The 27027-nt window shown below is 34.5% G+C and overlaps 1 protein-coding gene across 4 annotated transcripts in view; it reads right to left on the bottom strand.

The window, feature by feature from the left end:
- The window catches only part of Phip (pleckstrin homology domain interacting protein), a 112537-nt gene that overhangs the window by 34126 nt on the left and 51384 nt on the right, over positions 1-27027 (bottom strand). For 3 of the 4 annotated variants that reach the window (XM_052187740.1, XM_052187736.1, XM_052187739.1), the window contains exons 16-23: positions 18679-18807; positions 17014-17239; positions 14146-14283; positions 13258-13441; positions 10649-10766; positions 7564-7704; positions 4978-5054; positions 2471-2702 (exon numbers count right to left, since the gene is read on the bottom strand). In XM_052187740.1, the coding sequence (XP_052043700.1) occupies positions 2471-2702; positions 4978-5054; positions 7564-7704; positions 10649-10766; positions 13258-13441; positions 14146-14283; positions 17014-17239; positions 18679-18807 (1245 nt within the window). The remainder of the gene's footprint in view (positions 1-2470; positions 2703-4977; positions 5055-7563; positions 7705-10648; positions 10767-13257; positions 13442-14145; positions 14284-17013; positions 17240-18678; positions 18808-27027) is intronic. The other variant, XM_052187738.1, reaches the window with a different exon arrangement.

Genomic DNA, 27027 nt, shown 5'->3' with positions numbered 1-27027 from the left:
GTACATTAAATAGGAATAACTAAACATGTCACTAAGATTCTAGTATTACACAGAATCCTAAGAACACATTTCAATACCCACTGATACTAGGGGAACCTTAAATACTTGGTTAAAGCAGACTTTTGTCACCTAGTATTAAAAAGTTAAAAATGTATTGAATATTTTTCAAGTTTCCTGCTCTGTGACTTCAGGTTTCCTACTTTGGAGGTGCAGTCAATAGCTCCCTCCCACAGATCTCTAGGCATGACTCTACACTGATCAAGTATTTTTCCTATTTAATTTCTGAATTATCTCTAAAAAATGTGACGTTTCTTTTACTGTTATCTTGGGGCATTAGAACATATTATTAACACATTATAAGAATAAGAACACAGAATAAGAACACTCGCTTACATTTATTTTTATTGATCACATATTTTATAAACTTTGAGTCCTGAACAGTTTATTGAGTTTGCTTAAGAATTCTTTTGCTGGGGCTGGAGAGATGGCTTAGCGGTTAAGAGCACTGACTGCTCTTCCAGAGGTTCAAATCAGAACTCTTCCTGAGTTCAAATCCCAGCAACCCCATGGTGGCTCACAACCATCTGTAATGAGATCTGATGTCCACTTCTGGTGTGTCTGAAGACAGCTACAGTGTACTAATATATAATAAATAAATCTTTAAAAAAATTCTTTTGCTACCATTTTCTATATATAACTTGCACTTTGCTTAACTAAAAGTCAGTAATATGGAAAATGTTCTCATTTTCTCACACATTTAGTCATCTACTTATGATTTGTTTGCTAAATGTTTTTCACTACAACTCTATACATACACAGGAACCACTATTGAGTTGCCGGATAAAACTTGAAGACTATGTAAAAAATGAATTTATTACCCTATTATGTTGATCAAATAGTAAACATGGGAACAAAAGTCTAGTCGAAGGGCATGATTCATACCTTAATCTCATTAAAGGATGTCCCATAAACAGATCCTGCTACAATATTCTGACATGGCCAAACAGCAGAATTAAAATATTCCTAACGGGAGATTCAAATACAGCATTGGTTCATTTATAATCCTTCATTAGGCAGAAACTAAGGACAAATGTGGGATTGTCTTTGGGAAATTTTCCTCACAAAATGCAAGGAAGGTAGGTAAAAAGAACCATCATTTCATTATAAACCAAATTACAGCAATTTATAGTAGAGTTGAAATAAATATAAATTCAACCAGTAAAAATCAAACAAATACTTAACCTGCATATATTCTTATAATTTTCAAAGCTTCTTGAAAATAAAGAGCTGGAGCATAGTAGTATTTAATTCTACAAATGATAACATATTTACTTCTAAAGAAATTAAAATTAAAAAATTAATTTTTGGCAAGGGGTGGTGTTGATGGGAGTTGGGGACAGCAGAGTGTTTCTATGTAGTCTTGGTTACCGTGGTATTTGGTAGGTACACCAGGCTGGACTCAAACTTGCCTGCCAAAAGCTGAATTAAAAACATGTATCAACCCACTGAACTAAGAAAACGTAAACATGTATTTTCTAAAATTTTTCTATTTACCAAAATGTCTATTTACTATAGTATTATTTTCTTTAAATTAAAAAAAAAAAGTTAGTCTGTGCATGTGCCATGGTGTATTGGCAGTAATAAATTTTCACGTTCTACCATGTCAGAGGCAGGGATCAAACTTAAGTGGCCAGCCTTGATTGGTAGCAAGTATCTTCACCAGCTACTCTCCTCCTGAATATCTCCATGAGCCCCCTCCCTCCCTGATCCTTATTACAGCAGTTCATACAACAGAGACAAACATGCATTTATTTCAGAGGAATAAAGTTCTGAGCTGCCATACTCTCATTTGCTGGATTACAAATTTCAGCTTTATAAGGATAGATTTCCTCTACCATTGCCTTGTTTCTTCTCTACTTTCAAACTGTCCAGACTCATTAATTAACCAAACACATTACTAACTCAAAAAAATGAAAACATGTAGTTTGTATACTGTATTTAATAAAAACTTGCTATAAAAGTATATTTTACCCAATAATTGATTTGTATTTGCTTTATGGTTAACTATGACAAGTTTTGTCATTTGTATTTCATGTGATGCACCCCTGGAACTTTTTTGTATTTATAGGACTAATAATTAGAATAGTTAATATAAGACCATAAGTAGACAAAATTTCGTATACTATTATTTTCCTTATGTAAATAAATCTCAGTGGATTCAAAAATGTTTGTAAAGGTTCAACTATTTATAAACTATGGCAATGTTCTGAGTAAACATTCTTCAGCGTCAAGCATCCAAACACTTCTGTCAACATATCTCCATGTACCTCACTACTGCTTACTATATATACACCTCTGAATTTTTTCTATTAGTATTTATAAATAAACCTCACTGTGTTGGATTTTTCACATTTATGCTTTGAATCACTTCCCAAGAATAAAACATTTGATATAAAAATTGTGAACCAACCTTTTGCTTTCTTTCTTTGGGCTTTTTTTTCTTTGGTGATGTTGGTCCATCTTTTTCTTCATTTGCTTTTTTTCTTTCCTTTTTAATATGTTTTTGCTTCTGATTTTCAGATTCTTCTTCTTCATCTGAACTACTTTCTGGTTTCTTGGTTTTATGCTTAGGAACTTTCTTTGGTGGCTGCAAATTAATTCCAGCGTCTGCTGTCCAATCAGAATAATCACTGGAATAGTCACTAAAAGAAGAAAAGCGACTTTTAAGCCTCACAGTAGGGTAATTTTAGACCATTTTTTTAGACAGACAGACAGATTAGATAGACAGTCAGTTAGATACAAGCACTCATGAACTAAAAGGTATTATTTCCTTATGCTCAACTCCACCGATCTTCATATCTAAAAACAATTTTGTAAATTTCATGGAAAAATAAACGTAGGAACTTAAAATAATTTTAGGACGCATGCTGCTTGCACATGTCATTAGTCCTCTGCATACAAGAACTGAGGAACGGAGCACCAGCTTTTTCAGCTGAAGCAGAAGAAGAAAGAGCCCTAGAGTCAGCATGCATGCACCACAACAACCAAGCATAGGGATTTCTTTTATGAGGGGAACTTTGACATTTTTTTTTGGATATTTTATTTACTGATATTTCAAATGTTATCCCCTTTCTGGGTTTCCCTTAAGAAGCCCCCATCCCATCCCCCCTCCCATTGCTTCTATAAGAGTACTCCCCCACCCACCCACCTACCCACTCTAGCCTCCCCGTCCTGGCCTACCCTTACACTGGGGCATGGAGCCTTCCCCGGACCAAGGGCCGCTCCTCCCACTAATGCCCCAAAAGGCCATCCCCCTGCTATATATGCAGCTGGAGCCACAGATCCCTCCATGTGTTCTCTTTGGTTGGTGATAAAATCCCTGGGAACTCTGCGGGGCAGGGGGTCTAGTTGGTTGATATTGTTGTTCTTCCTATGGGGTTGCTGTTCTTCCTATGGGGTTGCAATCTCCTTCAGCTCCTTCTTTTCAGGACTTATTTTGAAGTGCTGATGATTGAAGCCTTGTAAGTACTGAAAGTTCTTTTCAATTTATAAGATGGGACCTCGCTCTATCTGGCTGGCCTCTAACTCACAGAGACCCACCTGACTGCCTCCAGAGTACTGGACTGAAGGCATGCTGTAGCATCCATGGCCTAAGGATAAAGTTCTTTTATCTACCTGTCTCTATCTCCCGAGGGCTGGAATTAAAGAGGTACAACACCAACACTCGGCAAGGATGAACTTAACCCAGCAGGAATTCTCACAGTAGGCAAACACTGAGCTGGCAGGTGAAAGGTGTGCCTACACAGCTGAAGGCTGAACTCAGAAACACAAAGAGACTGACACATGTAAGACCTTAGGATGAAAAATGAAATAACTTCAGAGTACAAGTATGGCTCAGTGGTAGGACCACAATAATTACATTCAACCAAGACTGTTTTATCTACTTTTCCATTAAGGAGACAAATAAAAGACACAAACTATCTTACTATCTGCCATATCTTTACTGTACACCTTTACACAAATATGTAGTCCTGATATGGCTCCCTCCATATATCTAATTATATTGTCGTTTTTTGTTAGTATATTAGAGTATTTGCTTATTTTGCATAGATTTATAATTAGAAATGTCTTAAAGGAATATAAGTTCTACTTCCCAAGTACTAGAATTCAGCCTATATGTCACCATACACGATCTTTAAAATTGTTTAAAGACCTAATAAAAAATGTTTACAAGCACTCTCTCTGTTCTAGTATAAGTTCTCCTCAATTTATGAACAAACATTTTACTCTTTGAAAACAGAAACATATTAAATACTATCTATGGATATTTGTATGCCATTATTAGGAATCTTTACTGAGGGTCAAGAAAGACTTTGATCCTAGAACTGATCAGAATCTTGTATTAAGCTTACAGTACACATTTAATGTTTTTTTTGAAAAATCTATTTTTAGGAATTGAAGCAGGAAAAAAATACAAGGGACAACTAATAACTTCCTTCCCCAAGGGTATATCTCCATGGACCATTAAAACCTTGTTATGTAGCTGATGCTATTAGGCCTTTAAACATATGAAATTCCAACATTAGTATTTGAAGATTTTCTTGCTTGCATATCAAAACAAGGAGTAGAAATTCGTTTTCATTACTGGTAGAGAAAATCAGTAATGTCCTGTAAATGCAGTCATATAAGAATAAAACTTCTTTACTTTCAAAATCTGATGCTTACACATTCCTCAAAACCAGCAGTGAAGCTAGTTTATAATGCTGCTTGTGAAATACGTCTTTCAGAAATGTAGTAACAAGTAGGCAGAAGAGTTAAAATCATTACTTTATAGATCTAGTTCAAATTTTTCTATAAAGACTTGTCAGGAATCTAAAACCTAAAATCTTGCTAACACTGAGACTCTTCAAATAACTGTACCCGTGTTTGGGTGACAGACACAGAAAACGTGGACAAGTGAACTCTGGACACTTGTACCTGGAGCTGCCGTCACTGTGCCAGGCTCGCTCCTCTTCCTCAGAAGTCCCACCACTGACAGCAAGTACTTCACCTTCCTGTGACAGGGAGACACATTCCATGAGCTACCACCTAGCAACAGTAGGATATCAAACCTCTGACTTAGGAGTAGAAAAAAACCACAACTTTTGTATTTTTATTCAAAAAAGTTAAAACAAATGTTTATAAATATCTGTTAATACCAGATTCAGAAGACTTCTGAGATATTTGCCAGGTCTCATTCTTATTTAATTTTTATTTAATTTTTCATAGCTAAGAAATGAATGCAGGATTCTGGACATGACAGTTCTGAACTTTATCTGCTGCCTTATGATTCTTTTTCACTTACCCTAGTCCTAGAATTACAGTTTTATATCAAAGCAAAGGGCTTTATTGTTTAAAAAAAGAACAAATTAATGATGGACAACAAACTCTATAGTTAACATCTGAAGCTTATTGAACATTTTTAAAAGCTAAGCTCTTTGTAGATGGTTTCAGGATCTTAAAATTAGGTACATTTTTATTTTACTTACTATAAAACAACGTTACAGTTCAGGATATTCTATCTTTAGCCTTATTTTATCCAATAAGAGACGATTTAAAAACAATAATAAAGCTACAAACTGTTTTTCTCTTAGTAACAATTCAAAGTTCAGAGAACACAGAGTGCAGGTATTTTTTTCATGAGGCTATAATATTTGAGACAATTCTTTTGTATCTTCTTTTTTTTAAAGATTCATTTATTTATTCATTCATTCATTCATTTATTTATTTCATGTATGTGAGTACACCAGACACACCAGAAGAGGGCATTGGATCCCATTACAGATGGTTGTGAGCCACCACCTGATAGCTGGGAATTGAACTCAGACCTCTGGAAAAGCAGTCAGTGCTCTGGCCCGCTGAGCCCCCATGTATCTTCTTTATATTAATACCATGCTTCAACATTAACAGTCCCCACCCTTACTAAACACTTATTTGTATGTGCCATGCATTATTGATCTGAATACAAGAAGTACAAGTTAAAAACATAGAGAAACTTTTTTGAAGCACCATAACTATTAAGACAAAAGGCTTAATTTGAACCTAAGTCATTGCAGTCCAAAGCCTAGGCAATTTTCAGTAAGTATGATTCAGTTTTACTGCTTTCTAAGCACACTAAAGCAATGTAAAGAGCATAGTGCTCTTTACAATTTAAGTAACTAATTTTTAAAAAATAATTTATTTTACGTGTCTGTCTCATATGTCTGCTGCCAGGAGGTCAGAATCATGGAATTAACTGGAGTTACAGTTGTTTGTGAGCCTCCATGTGGATTCTGGGACCCAAACCCGGGTCCTTGAGAAGAAAAGGTGCTTTTAATTACTGAGTCATCTTTCCAGCAACAAAATAATAGTTTACTATTTACATTTTAATTAAATATGATTTTATACCCCTCATGCTCAACCCCCAGATTCCTCTCATCGGCCTCTTTTCATTACTGTTTATTTACTTATATATTTATTACAAATAAACATAAATGACACCTGCTGAGTCTGATCAGTGCTGTTTGTATGTACAGGTTTTTAAGGAAGCAGTATTCCTATTTTGGTGTCTTAGTGAAGAATGTGGACTATAGAACTATTCAAGTGTTTGTATAATGAATTAAGTGAAATCTGTAACTGATAGTTGTTTTTGCATTTCATTTTTTTCCTTAAAGAGAATGAAAAGAAACAGAATTACTTTTAATTTCTAAATTCAAAACATAAAAAGACAAAATATTTAACCAAAAGATCCATACTTCTTATCCATGTTAATTATTTTCTATTAGTAGACTCTAGTGTCTCTTAAAACAATTACTTAACTGCTTTACAAGGATACTAAACTGGACCGAAACGTTCATGCCACTGTTGTTAATTGTTAACATACCAACATTCCTAAAACACTGAACTGTAAGAGTACTTTATAAAATTTTATATTTGAAAGAGAATTATAAATATCTTAAAAATTAAAGTCCTGAATAAAATGGTGATTGAGTGCTGACTTTTACTTTAAAAATATACAAATTAGTAAAAACATTTATAGAGAAATCTGTACATAAGAAAGTAAAAAGCTAGAGCAAATGAGGATAAAAAATAGCCCAACCAAACTGTTTCTACTTACTGTGAGAGTGGCACTAAGCCAGACCATCATAGGAACAATTTAATAACTCAGTTTTAATGTAAAAGGAACCTGCATTTAATGATTAGTCAATATTTAAGTTTTATAGATATAAACTTCAAACATCTTGAACCTCAGAACTCTTACAGGATTTTCATTAACTAGTACTTAGTACTTAGTACTTAACATACTCTATTCACAAAGTATTCTAAAATTCTATCAAAGAAAACTAAGAATAATCCATATGGACTATACTTTATAAACTTGAGACCGACTATATGACATCTTTAGAAGTAGGTCTTTTTAGAAGAAAGAATAAAACGTAAAATGCCATATCAAAATTGTATTTACAGTGAATGCAAAAACTGAAAGTCATATTTAAAAAACAAGTTGAAGAGATACAGAGATTTGTGAATGTCCTTAGATCTTACATCTGAAGAACTAGTCCCGTTTTCTAGCTCCTCCAAGGGCCTAGGTGTTTCTTCCAGTGCAGATCTTGTACGGTAATTGTGTTGATTTGCTTGTTGCTTTTTTGAATCCCCAAGATCCAGGAAATGCTCATGAGCATGATTCTGGAATAAATAAAAATAAAATTTTTTCTCAATAGGCTCTAAGAAATAGGCCTTCTTGTTTAAAAGTTGTTATTATGGAAAACTCACATATTTAAAATATCACTGAAATGGACTAATATTACCAACTGAAATTCTTTCTGAAATGAATCTCAAAAAGTCATCTACAAACTAGACATAGTAGCTCACTCCTTTAATCCCAGCACACAAGAGGCAGAGGCAAGTATATTTCTGAGTTCAAGGCCAGGCTTGCCTATAAAGAGGTCCATGGCAGCAAGGGCTATGTAAGACAGACCCTATTTCAACCCTGAGGTTATTTTTTTAAAAAGTTACAGATAGCAAGTGCAAATATTCAAGAAAAAGGCAAAATCAAACAGTAAGAAAGATATTCAAACTTAACATGCTCCCAGAAAAGTTAAGTGAAAAACATCATATGCATAAGTAAAAAGAACCAACTAAAGATCTTTAAATAAAAAACTAATCATTTAATTAGCAATGGGGAAAGGTTATCAGGCTAACCATACAGACTGAAATATATGTGAGTGAGAATATGAAACATGCTAATTACTGCTCAAAGTTTCAAATAAAAACAAATCTGAGCGATGCAAATGCCTACACAACACAGTCCTCAAAAGTTATGCTAGGACAGGAGGATCAGAGTTAAAACCTTGATTCAACAATAAAAGAAAACAACACCCCAAACAATGTTTTAAGGTTTTAGAACTTGAGTTGAACAAATGAAGAACGCCAAGAGGACCACCATGAACAATGAACTTGGAAGCTAGAGAACTGGTCAGCTAGGACCAGCGGTGGTCCGCAGAGGACCTGAGCTCAGATCCCAGTACCCACACAGCCACAAGTGGCTCCTAACAATCTGTTCATGCTTCAGGGCTTCTGTGGGACACTTCTGGATTCCACTGGCACAGAATGCACAGAGTACACATACATACAAGCGAGCAACCATTCACAGAAACAAATCTTTTGTAAAAAGTTAACCTGACATCAGACACTAAGGAGAGCAGAAAAAACTGACACAAAGTAACTCTGAACCGAAATTATATTCCCACTAATCAAAGTAAAATGGTCACATACAAACCCACTCCAAACATATCTGTCATAAATTTTATAGAAATCTTAGAAAGCATATAAAGGCAAAAAAGGAAATAATATTGTACCTTGTCAAACACTGATTAATCCACTATTAAGAATTTATCATTCTTTCACTTGGCATAAAAATTTCTAACTACTCAAATTCATGTCATTAAATTACTATGGAAAGCCTCACAACTTCATAATTCTGGTAAATGAAATTTCAAATAGAAAAACATAAACATTTTAAATGCATATTGTTTTGTTTCTCTTTAAGACAGGATCTGGACTCAAGCTTATGAGATTTTCCTACCCCAGCATCCCATATGCTTAGAGAAGTTAGTCATCACACCTGAGTATTTTTTTTTTGTTATTTGTTTTTCTTTTGGTTTTGGTTTTGGTTTTTCAAGACAGGGTTTCTCTGTGTGGCCCTGGCTGTCCTGGACCTCTCTCTGTAGACCAGGTTGGCCTCGAACTCAGAAATCCACCTGCCTCTGCCTCCCAAGTGCTGGGATTAAAGGCGTGTGCCACCACTGCCCGGCTCACCTGCCTATTTTAAAGGCCTTGATGTGAACAAGAAAGCAGGCTGATTGTTAAATAACATTTGCCCCTCCCCCCACCCTGAACAAAAAATAAAAACTATTTTATTAGGGTATCACGAGATAGTGCTTGGGCCAATGATAAATCCAGCACACTGTTATTAAAAGGCAGTATCAAAAGCCTTGTACAGGACAAGCATGTATGCTCTTTGTACCTTTCTCTTGACTGACCCTTAATCCTATAACCTTACTGTGAAGTCAGACTACCTTCAGGTGTGTGGTCAAATCCTGGAGGAATGAAAAAACAAAAGGCATTCATTCTCAACCCTAGATTACAAATGCTTTTTAATTTTTGAATTTAAATAACCTTTACTTATTTGTATGTTTGTGTATATGTGGCACACATATAGAGGTCAGGACAATACTGTGCAGTCAGTTCTCTTCTACCATGATGGTTCTGGGATCTAGCCTAGCTTTCCAGCCTTTGCAGCACATGTCTAACCAGCTGAGTCAATCTTGTCAATCTCTATCAAGAATTTTTATAGTTTTGGTTGAAACCCCAACCTTTAACAACCAAGCCACAAAGATTTTTTACACAAAAAATATATTTCAACTTGTTTAATCCACTATAAATTAGTCAGAAACCAGTAATTTTTAATTTGTTTGGCTCATTGCTCACTGATAATAAAGGTGTGCTTAAGAAGCTATTTCACATAGTGATTCTAAACCTAATAACTAAAAGCTCAGAAACTTTCCAGCCTAGCTAGCGAAAGGAAGACACAAGTCTTGCAGGGGAGGACCACTGAGATGCCAAGACAAAATATTAGGGGCAGTCTACCAGTCTTTATTTTTGAGAGTATATTTGAAATGAGGGGAACAGCACATGTCACATGCTATCCTGGTGCCAGCAGAAGCCAGAAGAGGCTACTCAAGTCCCCTGACACTGAGGACAATTCTGAGTGACTAAACCCAGGTCCTACCCACCTTAAGAGAAAAAAGGGCTATTCTTTTAAGCATGTATCAGCTGACTCAAGTAACAGAAAAGGATAAAAGCAAAAAGTAAAGGAAAATAAAAGTTTTAGAATGTACAACTAGTAAAAGAATTGAAAAATACTTTTCTGTATGTTGACTATAGTTTATTGAATATAAAATATACATAAAAGTTGGCATTTAGGGAGTGGAGAGATGGCTTGATGGTTAAGAGCACTGACTGTTCTTTATTATTTGCTTACAATATTAATACTTATACTTTTAAGAGGAATCTTTTAAATGATCATTATACTTACCACCATACTATTATAAATCAAATTAATATTTACCTTTGAGACAGTAAGTATTTTATTCTCTTTTGCAACAGTTAAGTGTTTCCTTTTCTCTTCTGATCTATAACTTTTTATTTCCTCCTCTCCCTTTGCAGTTCTCCATTCTTCTTGTCTACTAAAAGAGAATATTAAAAACCATAAGCATTAATCAACAACTTTATTAATGATTTCCTTAAAAATGAATGTTAGCTCTTACACTAATAATGTGAAGTTAGTTCTGGTATTTTCTTTCTGAATGGAACATGTGGCTCAGAATATAACTAAAATTTGAGGAAGAGACTTGTTTTGCTGTTCCTCTCATTTCAAATTGTTTCTGCTCTGGTAATTATAAATCGAATCAAGTTTTAAATTCTGCAAAGTTATAGCAAGTCACCTTGTGGCTTGTGCTAACACAATCTTCCATGTCAAACATGCAATCTATTTAACAGCAGAGCCTTAAAAGTAAAACCACCAATTACTGAAGCACCCATAATTTTTCCAGTGACATAGATCAGACCCTACTATGAAAAAAAACACAAAACCATGTTCTATTCCAGACATTAAGATGAAACTAATTAACAGAAAAAGAAAAGTATTAGCTCTAAATTTTAATTTCATTAATTCCAACTCCTTAAAACCACAAAATTTTATTTTTACACTGACTTGGAAATTTTGTTGACCTGTATGAAAACTGAACCTCTAAGCTTTTTTTTTCCTCCAACATATTCTGTAACAGGAAGGAAAGTAAAATTTAAATCATCAAAAAAGGGTCAACCTCAAATTTTAAGTTTTTGAGTTTTAAATATCTTTCTACTGAAATAATCTTAAATTCATATGTAGATGTGAGAAAGAGAACAGGAACTCTTGTATTTTTCACTGGTAAAATCTTGCCTAAGTAAAGTACAGTGTCAACACTAAGGAGCTGACATTGATGCAAACCACTCATCACCTTCTGGTCTCCGTTTCTACTGCTACTCATTTAGCCATGGTAGTTCTCTGCAAATATATTATGTGTAGTCTTGTACACGCACTACATCAATATAGAGAGCATTCCATCAATAAAAGTGCATTTCATCAATAAAAATAGGTTTAGTGTTCCTTTTTTATTATCATACCAACACTTTCTTCCACCTCAAATCTCCCTCCTCCTAATTCTTACTGGCTACTAATTTGCTCTCCAACCCTGTAACATTTACATTTCAATAATGTTCACAAGTGGAATCAAACATTACACAACTTCGGAATGATTTTAATTAAGCATCTGTCCATCAAAACAGATGTATCTAAGTTATCACTAAGCTGTTCCTCTATAAAATAGATTATACCACCATCTGCTTAGCCAAATACAAGGAAATTTGCGTTTGTTCCCCTACTTTTCAGCACCTACACTCATGAACTCAGCAATTCTGACTACTTTTACAAGACTGGCTCCCTCAAATTTTGTGATGGTTGATCGGGAGGATCCACAAGGTCACAAACCTCTATGAAAATTTATAGGCAATTAATGGTAATGCTTTTAGGGTAGGAGGCCAAGTTTTCACACCTCCCCGAGAAGCTCCTGGTAGTTAATGGCTGCTGAGGAGGAGATACTTTACTCAGTAGGATAGCCACTGGAAAGTTGCCAAGACTCCACTAAGTTACCTCTCACCTATGCTCACTTGAGCAGGTGTAATTAAACTTACTGGGCCGTAAAAACAAACTAATACCAAAAGGATAAGGAGAAACGATTGGACAAATAATGAAAAACCTAGGGAGAGGCATGAGAGGACAAAGGGGGATTGGGTGAAAATAAATAATCACATACATATGGAACTGGCATAATGAGCCACTACTTTTTATGTTCATTAAAATTAATTCCCGACTTATAATTGTTGAAGTCATATATGACAGTTGCCTAATAAAACACAAAACAGTATTCTAGAGTGCCTGTGTCGTGCTATGCTGCCACAAAAAAAAAAAAAAAAATAATGCACAAGCATAGCAACTTTCTCTGTAGACACCCATCATTTCGTGCTCCAGTTACCATTCAACATGGTTTGCTAGGCACATGGTGGTGTTTCCTTGTGGCACCTAGATAAAGGAAGGACTGGAGGATAAACATGAGAACCTGAACTTGGATCTTTTGCACCTGCCTACAGAGCAGTTGCCACAGCCTGAGTGCATCCTTATGCCCAGTGCTAGGACTTACAGGAGATCACATACCACACTAGTGGAGCCCTAGAACTCACTGGACAGTCTGGTCAATCAATATCAGTGAGTTTCAGGTTTGGTCAGTGACCCTGTGCTAAACATAAAGTGCAAAATCAGAGAAAGACACCTGACATCAACAACTAAACTCCACACATGCACACATAGGCACATTCATGTTCACACAGATAAAACAACCATGTAAAATTTGAATTGGTCTGCAATTAAATATTTAGTGAACCTAATTGGTGACTTTCTCAAATTATAACATACCCCCATCTCATACCATTTACACAGATTGTTATAGAAAAAAATTTTAAAATTCATTTTTGGCAATAATAACTAGCTAAAAATACTTGCTTAAGAAAAGAAATCACAAGGCTGAAAAGGTATTTTCAACAGTATTAGTTAAAACGAAGGAAAGTGATAACTCCCCTTACCTAGCTACACCGGCCGAGAGCTCAGGCACTACTACCCTCCGACTCCAAGCCACAAGATCCCGCTCGGTGGCGATTTCACTTCTTGGAGCATTGCTGTGCATCTGCCGCACACCCTCGATTTGCCCACTGCGCCTTAGTCCTATATTTGGTGGTGAATGAACTTCAGAGGTAGAACTTATTGAGCCTAAATGGGGAAAAATCAGGGGTTACGGTCTACTTAGACACTTGCCTCACTTTGCTTATAACAAAAAAAACAAAAACAAAAAACAAAACAAAAACCCCACATTTTATTCCACACGAAGCTTTTACATCAAATAATTCAATTATCACTATTGGCAACAAAAGCACAGGCAAAAGGTTAATGAAAACAACAATGTGATTATTCAATTGATTGGGTAAAAGCAATCATCCATAATTACAGAGTGTTAAGTTCATGTTCTACAAATATGAAATCATGACTTAAAAAAATAACTTGCTAAGTCTTTCAAGAGTTAAGAAAAACAAACACAAAAACATTTACGGCTCATAAATTTAACTTTAAACATTAAATATACAATAAGTAAGAGTGATGTACTAACTAAAACTTTGACTTTATGATTTGAAAATGACATAGTAAGCTGATTTTTCATATTTTTTTCATATTTACTGTACGATAACTTTTCCTATATAAATAAAACAGTGGTCTTCATCCCCAGTACTGAGAGAATCCTATTTCTAACATTTACATAAGAAAATGCAGAAGTCTTTTAAAATTGATCTGTAATATAGAACTCTGTAGTTATTATTCAAAAGCAATCATTTTATGGATGTACCATTTGTTTAGTCACTTCTCAACTGCTGGTGATGAAGATGACCTGAGTTTTATTTAAAAGGACAATCTCAGCTTACCTCTGTTAACACGGCTAGCATTACTGACACCTGCTTCACCAGAGCGCCTCAGGTCTTGCTCCTGCTGCAGTCTCTGAATCATGCTGTCTAGAGGACTGATATCCTGGTGTGCTTGCTGGCTTAAAACTTGGTTCAATCCTATGTAATACAGAAAATACTAGTTATTCTCACAAAAGTCCATAATTAAGCATGAATTTTCCTTTGATAATCTTAAAATGATTATCTATATGTGATAGGTATATATGTATGTAAGGTAGACATGAAATGTAAAGATAATACTCAAAGAATATCCTGAAATAAAATAGTAATAAAGAAAAAGCCAGGCCATGGTAACGCACATCTTCAGCCCCAGCACTCAGAAGGAAGAGGCAGGTGGATCTCTGTGGGCTCAAGGCTAGTCTGGCCTACAACGCTAGGGCTACACAGAAAAACTCTTGTTTCAAACCTCTCCTTTCCCCATAAAAAAGAAAGTTAAAAAAAAAAAAAAACACATGTATTATGTGAGTAATTTTTAGATAAAACTGTAATTAAAAAGGTAAGTAACGTGACTAGGTCACAAAGCTAAAAAGTAGAGAAAGACAGAGCTAAAGTCACATGTCTACAATTAATTTCCTAACTCATTGCTAGATCATAGTTGACCTTTGACTAATACTTTGTTTTTTAAAAAAGATTTATTAATTATATGTAAGTACACTGTAGCTGTCTTCAGGCACTCCAGAAGAGGGCATTAGATCTTATTATGGATGGTTGTGAGCCACCATGTAGCTGCTGGGATTTGAACTCAGGACCTTCTGAAGAACAGTCAGTGCTCATAACCGCTAAGCCATCCATCTCTCAAGCCCTGACTAATAATTTGTTATAGCTTAAATTTACAATTAAAGAAGTGCATTTAGGTATCAATGTAACAAAACTCAATTTAAATCAATTTATTATTATAATAGCTACATTTAGTTTTACCTTAGCTTTGCCACATTTATCAAATAATTTTTATTAAGTCTAAATTTACAAACAAATACAGTTTGCAACAATGCTAATGTTTATCTTTTAGATTTTGTTCTGTTTGGTACTTTTGTACTTGAGAAATCTAAACTAGTGACAATTTTAAGAACTAGTACTAAGAAGGTGAATGACTGCTGAAGGTGATGGGCACCTTTGAGTACAGCCAGCTAGTTCTGCTTCCTTCTGAGCCACAGGAACGCGCACCCACAGGAACGCGCACCCACAGGAACGCGCACCCACAGGAACGCGCACCCACAGGAACGCGCACCCACAGGAACGCGCACCCACAGGAACGCGCACCCACAGGAACGCGCACCCACACGCCATTGCTCTGCTTTACTCACCAGGTTATCATGGATGCAACCCTCAGAAATTAGAAGCCTTAAAGTAATTATTTCCTGTTTAAATTGCTATTGCTGGGTATTTTTCAGGGAGTATAAAGGTATCTAGCACTAACTCTAAAAGCAGGAACAAAGTCAGGAACATAGTAAATATCTCTCTATATGACACAACTATAAAATTTATGTTTCCTAAATGTTTAGAATGCAATGATTAAAAATCTATGAAAGCTTCATATAAGCTATAGAATGGAAGAAAAGTAACAACTACAGTAACATTGAAGATACAAAGAGTCTTTTCCTTAATTTTCTGTGCCTAAAATCCCTGGAGAGGAAACTATTTTGAGACCTGGAAAAAATCTGATTTTGCCAGTTGTACCCCAAGAGTATAATTTAAATTTAAATTCTATGAATGGTACTTCTCAAGAAGTGAAACTTCTAGAATATATGACTACTTGCCAACTGGTACTATCCTTCACTCTTGTGATTATGCTAAGAAATATTAGCTTTACATATTAGATTATACTATATGTGGCAGTGGAGACAATAGTTACCATCCATGCATGCTGGACATGTCTAATTTAAGGACCAGCACTTTTTATCTATATGTCCATCTTTATTCCAATTTTACATCTAATTGTATAAGCATTCTCCACATTTGAATCTTTGGTTTTATAGGACATTAAACTCTTTGTTCACTCAGCATACAATCTACTCAGAAGTTCTAAAATACTCTAAAATATCATCCCTAATGACAAAACTGGTTTAATCTTTACAGGCTTTTTATTATCTTCACTTTAATAGTAATAGGTCAGTCAGCGCTATACTTTTTGGATATGGGAAGAGTCTACACACCTTGTTCCCATTTTAACAACCATTCAATATTTGAACTTATTTGATTTCAATATTCCAAGACTTCATAGAAACAGACTACTATATTTGCTTCTTTCCTATCTTCTCAAAAATCTTTAAAAGTTGATTGCTTCTTTCCAAGCGTGCTAGTACATGCTTTAAACATAGCACTCAGGAAGCAGAGGAGACAGATCTCTGTGAATCTGAGAGCAATTTGACAATCAGATTGAGTTCCAGGCGAGATGGCCCTATGTAGTAAGATCTTGTCTCAAACTTAAAAAGTAAAAGTTGATCTTTTCTTTCTTTCTTTTTGTTTGTGGTTTCTCTGTATAATCCAGCTGTCCTGAAATATACTCTGTAGATCTGGCTGGCCTCGCACTCAGAAGTTCACCTGCCTCTACCTCCCAAGTGCTGGGATTAAAGGCATGCGCCACCCAGTTGATCTTTTCTTGAAATATACTCCAGCATGAAGTTAATCTAGCTTAGAGTTTTTCACTATTATTAACTTTACTAACATCAATCACAATCACAACTATGTATTTGTTTATAACTGTTAATTCAAATTTCCAATTGCAATGCATATGTATTTATTGGAAAACTTTCCAATTGCTCAAAATAAATATGTAAACAAGTTTTAAAATCTGTGAGGAACTTGACTCCCAAGAAAATCAAGGCATACCGGAGGAAGTCACGCCCATTTGCGGGATGAGCTGCTCCTCCCGGCAGTTCTCACGGCCAGGGACCAATCTCTGGTACCGCGATGGATGAGGGTTCCCATCAACATCAACCAGGAAGGGGGGAGGCATGAGATGAGGTGCCTGCTGTGTCTGCTCATCTAATACGAAGTTGTTGGCATCACGGATAAGAGGCCGATAATCACTATGAAAAAACATCTGATCTGCTATCTGTAAAAAGAAAGGTCCATAAAATACTGGAAAAATAAAATCTATCATGAAAAAATTGCTTAAATTTCTAACAAAAGCCAAACACTGTCCCACAAATTATGGTACACTTACTTTAAGAACAGTATGAGACTAGGATTTAGTTTGAACATGTATTATGTTTAATTTCTAGAATTAAAAGGAAGGATTCAAGGAACCAAAGAATTTCTATTCAATTAATTTTAAGCATATCATTCTACTATCTTCACTGAAAACCTGCTGCTTTTGTTTTATCTGTAAACAAGGGTAACAAGTCATACACATTTTCTACAAATTTCAATGTAAATGTGAAGTAAAATTGCATCTAGGCATAAAATATTCAAAGGTCCTTTCACTTTCAGGTGGTGCGCCGCATTTCAAATGATTATATTTGTATTGCTTGTATTTCAGAGGGACTGAACACAGAATAACAAGCACTCCAAACACTGAGCTATGCTCAAGATTTATGAAATATTAACTACAAAAAATTAAAGTGATAGAAGAAAGCAATGTCTCTAGAGTATTTGTGATAATGTAAAATTATTAGGATTGATCTCTAATTAACTTCAAATTTTCTTTTTTTTTTGGGGGGGGGGGAGGGGCACAGCCATTGCTCCTTGGCATCTTTATTGATTGATCACAAACCAATTGGGAACAGGACCTTAGCATCTGATCTACATTTAATAACTTCAAATTTTCATTGGATAATTTTCAATACGTTAAATTATAAATTAATTATTCATCCTACTACAAATAAAATATTTAAGTATTTTAAACACTAGTCCTAAAGAATCTTTAGTAGCAAAACTTTAGTGGGTCACACATTTCAAGAATCACATGAAAACTAAGGCTATTTTATGCTACATAAATGTATATTATCTGTGTAAATATAACATTTCACATAATTGAAATATCATTTATGGAAATCAACTTATATTCAGGTAATTTATCACAAGTTACACACTCAAATCTAGATTGTTCTAACAGAAAATGTAAAAAGTTGCTCCTTTTGAACCAATTACAATTTAGTTACAGAAAAGACTTTATACATGTTTTCCTTACACTGCTTTCTAAGAACACTCTCCAGAGTGTTTAAGATAGGACTCCTTGAGCTGATATTAAAAATATTTTTAATTATGTGTAGGTGTATGTGTGTTTATCTGCATAAGGATATGTACATGTGATTTCATCAAATCCCCTGGAGCAGGAATTACGTATAGTTTTGACTCGCCTGCCATGGGTGCTGGAAACCAAACTCTGGTCCTCTCAAAGAACAGCAAGTACTCCTAACCACTGAGCCCCTCCAGCCCCAGGCTTTCTACTTTTAAATAATATGCATACTTACCCACTTCTAAGGAAAAACATAACCCCAGACACCCCTATATTTAAGAAACAGGAAAATATGCACATATATCATACACTACCTTGTCATACTTGCTACTGGACCCAAAACCAAAAATTAAAAGATGTCCATGAGAGTCTGTGCATGCAAAGTGCTGACCGTCAGGGGAGCACTTGCAGTCAAACACTGCACCATGTCCTTGTCCTTCAATCTGAAACACATTTAACCAAAAATCAGAAAACTGCCCTTAAAATACAAAGAAATGGTACTACTGTTACTAGAATTTTATAATGGAAAGATTTAAAAGTATACAAACATCCTGATAAAGGGAAGATTAAGTATAATAAGCAGAGCACAAAATGATTTGTGAAAATTCATGAAAAATGCCAAATTAACAACATTAAAAAACCAAGAACCCAGTCACAGACCAGACACAATTCAGAAAATAAAATACACAGATTTTTTCCTCCCACCCAAAGAATCTACCCAGATGAAAACCTAACTGAATCATACATTCTATCTCTTTCCATTCATACCTGCCCTTTCTGTAAAAGCTAAGAACATAGAGCAAAGGTAGCATTCTTTTTCTTTTTCTTTCTCTTTTTTTGGTAACACTCAGAAGTTGCAGCAAGGGGTCATTCCTTACAAGACACTAAATTTTATTTTTTGGTTAAAAAAAATTCCCTGGTGGTCTGAATCATCTTTTAATGGTGAATTTTAAAGGTTAAAGAAAAGGGTTTTTTTACCTGATAATTGTTTTCTGTTTTCCAGTTCCATTAATCCAGAACGAATGGGTTTCTCCCTGCAACCTGTCAATCAAACAGAGGTGGCCAATCACCACTCTGATTTTTTTTGCTCTCAGTGCTTCTTCAGACTATGTTCCAGTTGAAAACTTCTTTAGCAGTATTCTGAAAGAGGTAAAAATTCTACCCTATCTAAAGCACATCTAGGGACTGAATTTCAGAAACATCTAAAATAGGGAGTTGACTCCCAAACAATAATAACTAAGGATGATTTTCAACAACTGTGACTGGATTTCTGGATTAGCAGAATCGGAACACACACATTATCAGGTAAGAAACACCTCCTTTCTGTTCCGGTATCCACTGATCTAGAACAAACTGAACTTAGTTGGTTACATCCTAGTAAATGCTTGGAAAGAAAGAAGTAATTTTTGAGTATTAAAAAATTAGGCAGAAGGCAGAAGATGTTCATGAAACACAGGAATTAAAATGCAGAAGAGTCTCAATGATCTCTCAAGGAAAATAAGCACTTCAGTCAAAAGAGAAACGCCACTCTAAAATTTGGCACATAGGATGACCTAAAAAAGACAACTACCCTTGCTTTTGGATGATTGAAGTTAAAAAAAAAAACATAATAAATACAATATCCCAGATGCTGATTTAACAGAGAAAAAAAGCAGCTTTCCTCAAAATTATTAAAGAAAACTAGGAAGCTTTTCTAATAACTTACCAGGTAAAATGATTCATTAATGAGTTAGGATAATTTCTTGGTTATAAAGAAACTTGAAAGTAAGATAGTAGAGGAAGGGATCACTTTGAAATAGTTCAAAAATCAAAGGTCAGAACCACGTTCTCCATAGAAGTTTAGGATATAAACCAAATAGAATAGGCCAGAACTAAAAGATCTTAAGTACAAATGTCAGGATTTATATTTTAAATGTTCAGTACTTTTATAAGGAAATAAATGCTACATAAACTTAGAAGTAACTAACCACATGAACAAACAAAAAAAAAAATTAACACTAAGAGAATTTGACATCAAAACTTTAGGAAATTGTCTGGACCATGAATAAAATGTTTTAGTCCTCAGTTACTCAAAATTTCTATAAAAAGAAAAGAAAAAAAACAAAGACTTTATAAATGCTTCTAGAAGTTCACATTTAATTTTAAGCTAAAGCAGTGTTGAGGAAATGGTGTATAGTTACACACACTCAACAATGACAAAGGAACCCTGCTAGAGCTTCCTGAGCATGGCGCCCTCTCTGAGAAATCCTGCACTGCATTTAACTGGGTCAAAGGAGTGAGGTGGGGGTATTCAAATGCTCACGCACACTATCAGTGTGTTCACGTATACAGTTAGGAGATTTCCAAAAGAATTTTTTTGTTGAAATGGAAACAATAAAACTCTAAAACAACAATCATACATTATCCCTGTGTACTACATAACAGAATCTGAAAAGCCTTTGAGACCAGGCACTTGGCAAAAAGGTTACTGCACGAAGGCCTGTGTACAGCCTAATGTAAGAAGCTGTAATATGAACTGGGTTAGAGATGACAGAGCAGTGTTATCTGCCAAGGGGAACTACAAACACAGAGTTTGTACTAGCCTAAGAGGGAGAAGTGTATTATAGTTAGCAAAGCTGAAAGAACAGAGCCATCTAAGCCCTTCAATATGAGACATGGAGCTATAAAATTTGGAATTTGCCCCACTTGGTTTGAGTCTTAATTTGGTCCAGTATTACCTCACTATGCCCTGACTTGTTCTTTTGGGATGGTAATGTATATTTTGTACCATTTTATGTTGGAAGTATACAGTATGCTTTTTTATTTTACAGTGCATCTTGAGTTTCAAGAGACTTTGGACTTTTAAACTGCCTTGAAACTGAAAGCCACTGGGGTTCTCAAGTTGGACAAAATTCATTTTGTATTATGATGTGGAAACAGGTCTATAGTGGCCAGAAAAGGGAATGAGCTAATCTGAATGCTCCCTCCTGCCTTGTGCTTGTAGATCATATGTACGCTTTCACCTTCTGTCCTAGCATCATTCCTACCTGCTGCCAAGCTCCTGCCAGGATGGTCATTAACGCAGCTCCTGATACTCCAAGCCACCATTAACCACAATCCACTAACCACTAGTTGCCTAGATCTTGGTCTTTAATCACAGCAAAAGAAAAAGTAACTAAGAGACTGACTACTACCCTAGCTGCTTCTTTTTATAAGGTATGCTATGAATGACAAACTCAACCAGAAAAAAAGTAATTCTCTCTGAAAAGAATTGTCTTTTAAACCAGTAAAGGGATTTATAAGACTTTAAATATACATGTGTAATTAGAAAGCAATGAATCTTACCTAAGGAAAGCAAAACACTATATTTGTATAAAAACATACATGTATAAAAAATATGAGGTCTATATTATACCTAAAAAAACCAAGTCAACATGAAATTTAATAATGAATGAATTTATTTCATGTTTTAATAAAACAGTCACCAAAACAAAGTAATCATGACAACATTTTTTTTGTTTGTTGGTTTTGGGGTTTTTGTTTTTGTTTTGTTTTGGTTTGTTTTTTTTTTTTTGAGACAGGGTTTCTCTGTGTAGCCCTGGCTGCCCTGGAACTCACTCTGTAGACCAGGCTGGACTCGAACTCAGAAATCCGCCTGCCTCTGCCTCCTAAGTGCTGGGATTAAAGGTGTTCACCTTTTAAAATAAGTAAGAATTCTTCTAAATGAAACTAAATAAAGAATAGCTAAAATAATTCATGAAATAGTACTAGCAAAGAATGGCAAAAATTGCAAAAGGAGTCAATAAAAATAGGTAATATTTAGCAATTACTATATTGTGCTATATAGGTAGAAGATGAAGATATTATAACAGTGTCTCTTATTAGAAAATTCTATGTGTCTAAGTCCTGGAGGTGTTTTTAGGAAATGAGTGTCAAACTCTTGTTAGAAGAGGTGAAGACCAAGAACTCAGCTAAGCACATAAACATCTCATGGCCGTGTAAGAATGGAGAGCACTGAAACAGCCATTTACAATTCTCCTCAGTTCTAAAATCATGATGCTCCTGAAGAATTATTCATATATCTAGATAAATGTGAATTTGATTTATCCAAAGAACCAAAATAGAGCCTAAAATTATATCATCTAATTACATCAATTGGCTAGACTGACTGAAATGAAAAAACAGATACTTGTAGAAGACCTCAAGAGAAAAAGCAAAGATGAGGGATGGGAAGTAGATTATGCAAAATCACTGTGTTAAAGAAGTTTTATATCCAAGGCTACTTTGTTTTTCCCATCTATAATTTTTTTATTCTTTAAATATCCCACTAAGTTGGAAGCGAGTACTGAGGTAGAAAACATTCCAAATGAATCAAATAGCAGAGAATATTTATACATAGAAAACCACCTTGGTGTATAAAGCTCCAGTGGAGTTAGCTAACACTAGGACAAATAAAAAAAGGATGCATACTATATGGGTGAGATGAACCAATGGGAAAGGGGCTTGATGTCAAGCCAGATGACCAGAGTTCAATCCCTGAGATCAGCATTGTGGGAGATTAAGAATCAACTTCACAAAGCTACACTTACACTAGACCCCCCCACACACACACACATACTCTCCACAATAAAGACCAGTTTTTAAAAAAAAAAAAAAAAAATTATCCAATCTACTGAACACACAATACCTTCCAATCATTCCTATGGCCTAAACAAAGGTTATCTGTTAACATTCTTCATATTCTAGTCATCTAGTAACCTTCAAAGCACCTTAAAAGATTGTTACTGATTTTAATATTAAAATGTCCTTAATTTATGTTCAGATCACTACTCATGAACAAAACATGGCAATTTAAAAGAAATTCTATATCTAAGACAACACTGCTGCTGGGCTATGGGATAAACTAGTGAGTCAAACTACTACATAAAATAGAAGTTAAATATGAATGATTTTTAAAGAATCAGCTTAGATTTTTATCAAAATAAAAATATTATAAAAATAAATTAAGTCAGCTCCAAATATAATGGAATGCCAAATATAATTCTGTGGAACTTATTCTCCCAACTCTCTAAAAATGAACTAGTGGCTGTCAAAAACACCACAGGGATTTTGATTTCTTTTCTTTTCCACTCTCCCAAACTGAGAGTTTTTCAAAGTTTACTTCTAAACCCTTTACCTCAATGAAGAAACAATTCCGGATGGCACAACTCTAGCTTTTCTGTTCTGAACGCCTAGAACCTCAAGTCAGTATCTCCAAATGCTGGCTGGACATTTCCATATCAGGAAGTCCACCACAGGAATTAAACACGAACTTAAAAAATCTGTTCTCTTTACCCTCTTGAACTTCAATTAATAATGCCTTTATTGTCAGAGTAACTCAGGCTTAACTCTCTGAATACATGTAATGACTTTCTACTATCATTCCTCAGCCCTCTGTCAGACAGAAAACAAGTGTTACATACACATTTTTTTCATTTATAAATTCCCTACTACCTACCCATAATTTTTCATCTTTAAATAACTAAAGTAGTCCTTCCTAAGCCTACTAAATTTTATACTTGAAATACAACCTTTAAGCAACAAAACTATTATTGCTTGGCTGTTAGGCTATAAAGAAAACACCACAATATTTCACTATTTCCATTCACAAGATCACATAAGACTACTGTGAATCTCTCTCAGCTTCTGTTTTTACCTCACTATATAGTACAGTCTATTAAAAACTTCCTAATTATTTTATCAACATTTATTTGGTTTATATTGTTCCTCTTAATATGATTTTTTTCTGACTGACTCTATTTACCATTTCATGAATAATTTCAATATAATTTCTTAAAACAAACAAACAAACAAAAACAAACAAAAAAAAAGGTGGGTGATCCAGCTGAGCTGACAATTGTGGATTCAAATATAGGAACTGTTTGTTCTATTTTGTTATGCTTCTATTTGATTACAATATTTGTGATTTCAAGCATGTTTTAGTTCTTCAAGTTAACAGTTAAGTTGCTTAAGAGTCATATCTTCCTCATTTTTGGATGCTGATGTTTTATAACCACAAAATGCACAACCAAATAAATATTTGGTAATCATAATGACTTCAATTTCATTGTTATTTCTGACACATAAATTATATATACTTTTCCTTATAAATTATCAAATTTCAAATGCCTTGAAGTAATGGTTAGCTACTAGTATTTACCCCAACAAAAAGATTCAATTTTTGTACGAGATAAAGATGAAAGAGAATCTAAAGAACGTGGGAAACATGAAAATAATAAAATTTATATACACTAAGAAAAGTGAAGGCAACTCTTTATTCAGAGACACTGAAACAAAGACTCTAAGTATTCAAGATATTTAAACAAAGAGACTGTAGATATATGATATTATCTTATTAGACAGTAAGAAGAAACAGAGAGTGAGGGGGGAAGTAAGCAAACTTGAATTCCCAATTCCCAAGTGGTCACATGGAAAGCTACAGCTAGCTATTTTCAGTCTTTCTCTTTCCTAAATACATACAACTACAATTACCTAAAACAAGGTCACACTGAGAACATACTAATGTCAGAAGTATGCATTGGCAAAAATTCTGAGTGGTTTATTGGCAGCCTCTACTCATTTGAAATGTTGCAAGGAGAAATACATTGTTCTGGATTAGTGGACACTGGAACATTTTTAAAAACCTCTTAAGTAAAGAAAAGTTAAGAGAACAATTATAAAAATAAAGAAAACTTTATTAAATAAAAACTCTTATTTGGAATTTACCCATGAAACAACAAAAGCAAAGCAGATTATCAAACTCAGTAAAAAACAAAAAAACATTTGCTAATGAGACATACTGTATTGTTTTCCAATTAAAAGCAAAACCAGGTAAGAAGCAACAAAGTATAGCTTTGAATATCCTGACAAAAAAAGAAAAAGAGGAAGAACAGTGAGGACTACAAAGGCATGAACAGCAAAAGAGATAAAGCAAAAGCAGCAAAGATACAAGAAAATCTAACACAGGGCCTGCAGGCACCACTGTGAACACTGTTAGCTTAGTACTTAGTATATGCACTACTTGGATATCCCATATTTCTAATGTATACTAGTACTAAGAAATATGGAAGTGAAGAAATTTTAATCTTTAAAATTAAAATCCATTAATAAATTTACTAATTCTAGTTATACTCTACGGCAATTTAATGGGGGGAAAGGGGGACAAAACATTTAAACGAATATTTAAAACTTTAAGAGAACTTCAAACCTACTTTATTTTTTCTAGGATTGGGAGTGACATAATGCCATAAATTTTAGTATACTGAGTATATTTTCTATTTCTATAAACAATCTAAATGCCTTCAGCATTTAATTGGCATTTATATACTATAGTTTCATAAATTTTCACTAAAACAAAGCTATAATGATGCTTTCTTCATGTCAATGTCAAGCAAAATCGGCTTGCTAAGCTATACACAATTAGTTTGGAGTATTCATATTATACACTATGTGCTTCATACTAGCCAAATACTTAGCACTTTCTTTGATTACTGAGGTTATACAAGGACTATTCAACTTGAAACCTTACGAACTTACATGGTCTCAAAACTTACTAGAAAAGAATAAAGTACAAGGCCTAGAAACTCAGTATTCTTTTAAAGAATAATGTCTTCCTGTGTTAATAATTTCTCTACAATAATCTCTTTAGTTTCATTCTTCCCTAGAAGAGGAAGAGACAAAGGAAATGGGGAGAGCAGTGAGGGGAGAGGAGGAATCGAGGTTGTTTCCCCAAATGCAATGAGTGGACAGTGCAGGAGCTACAGTGCAGGACCTGAGAAGACTGTGTTAAACCTTTCCCAACAAATCATGTACTAAGATCCTGTAAATCTCATAATTAACAGAAACACACTCAGAGCCTGCCTCCTAAATGCTCACATCATTCAGGTCCTCTGCAAAGAGGAGAGGCCATAAAAACAAGGCAAGTTACCTCATTATTTTTTTCTGAAATACTATTAGCAAACTGAAAATTCAGTTAGAGGACTTTGTAATGAAATCAACTAGAAATTGTAACTTAAGCATAAAAGAAAGTGAATTATCTTTCTTTTGATAAAGGTAAAGCAAACCTTTTGCTTTGTTTACAAATCTAAATCAGAAAACAAAAAGAAATTTTTTTAAAAAGGTCTTATTTTAATACAGAAAAGAACATTTACTGGAATGCTGACTATTGGTGTTTATTAAAATTCTGTCTCTATATATCTATTTAAAATCTATTATAATATAGTGACTATGTCACAAACACATGCATTTAAAAATTCAACTTTTCACAGGAATAAACTTAATATAGGATTTTAATTACTTAAGATTTTAAGAACAGAGTTATAACTTTCCTGATTGGAAAGAAAGAGAAAATGCTGAGTAACCCATCATAAATTACAGATTAACTCTATTATCTTTCAAAGCTGTAAGTTTAGGCATGAATCTGATTACTCAGAAACAGACTAATGGGCTGGGGTGGGCAGGGCACTGCACTGAAGGACTGAGCCCAGGACCTTTTGTGTGCTAGATAAGCATTCTCTCCAGCACCTGAGAATATATCCTCGGCCCTCAACACGTATTTTTAAGTTCTAGTATATTTTAAGAATTCACTCAATTGAAAGCATACTTTCTTTCCTATTTTCTGGCTGTCAGCCCAATTTACTTAAACA

Source organism: Apodemus sylvaticus, chromosome 7 (genome assembly GCF_947179515.1).
Source record: "Apodemus sylvaticus chromosome 7, mApoSyl1.1, whole genome shotgun sequence".
Lineage (NCBI taxonomy): Eukaryota > Metazoa > Chordata > Mammalia > Rodentia > Muridae > Apodemus > Apodemus sylvaticus.
The sequence above is the reverse complement of the archived record's forward strand: the minus strand, read 5'-3'. Positions and strand labels throughout refer to the sequence as shown.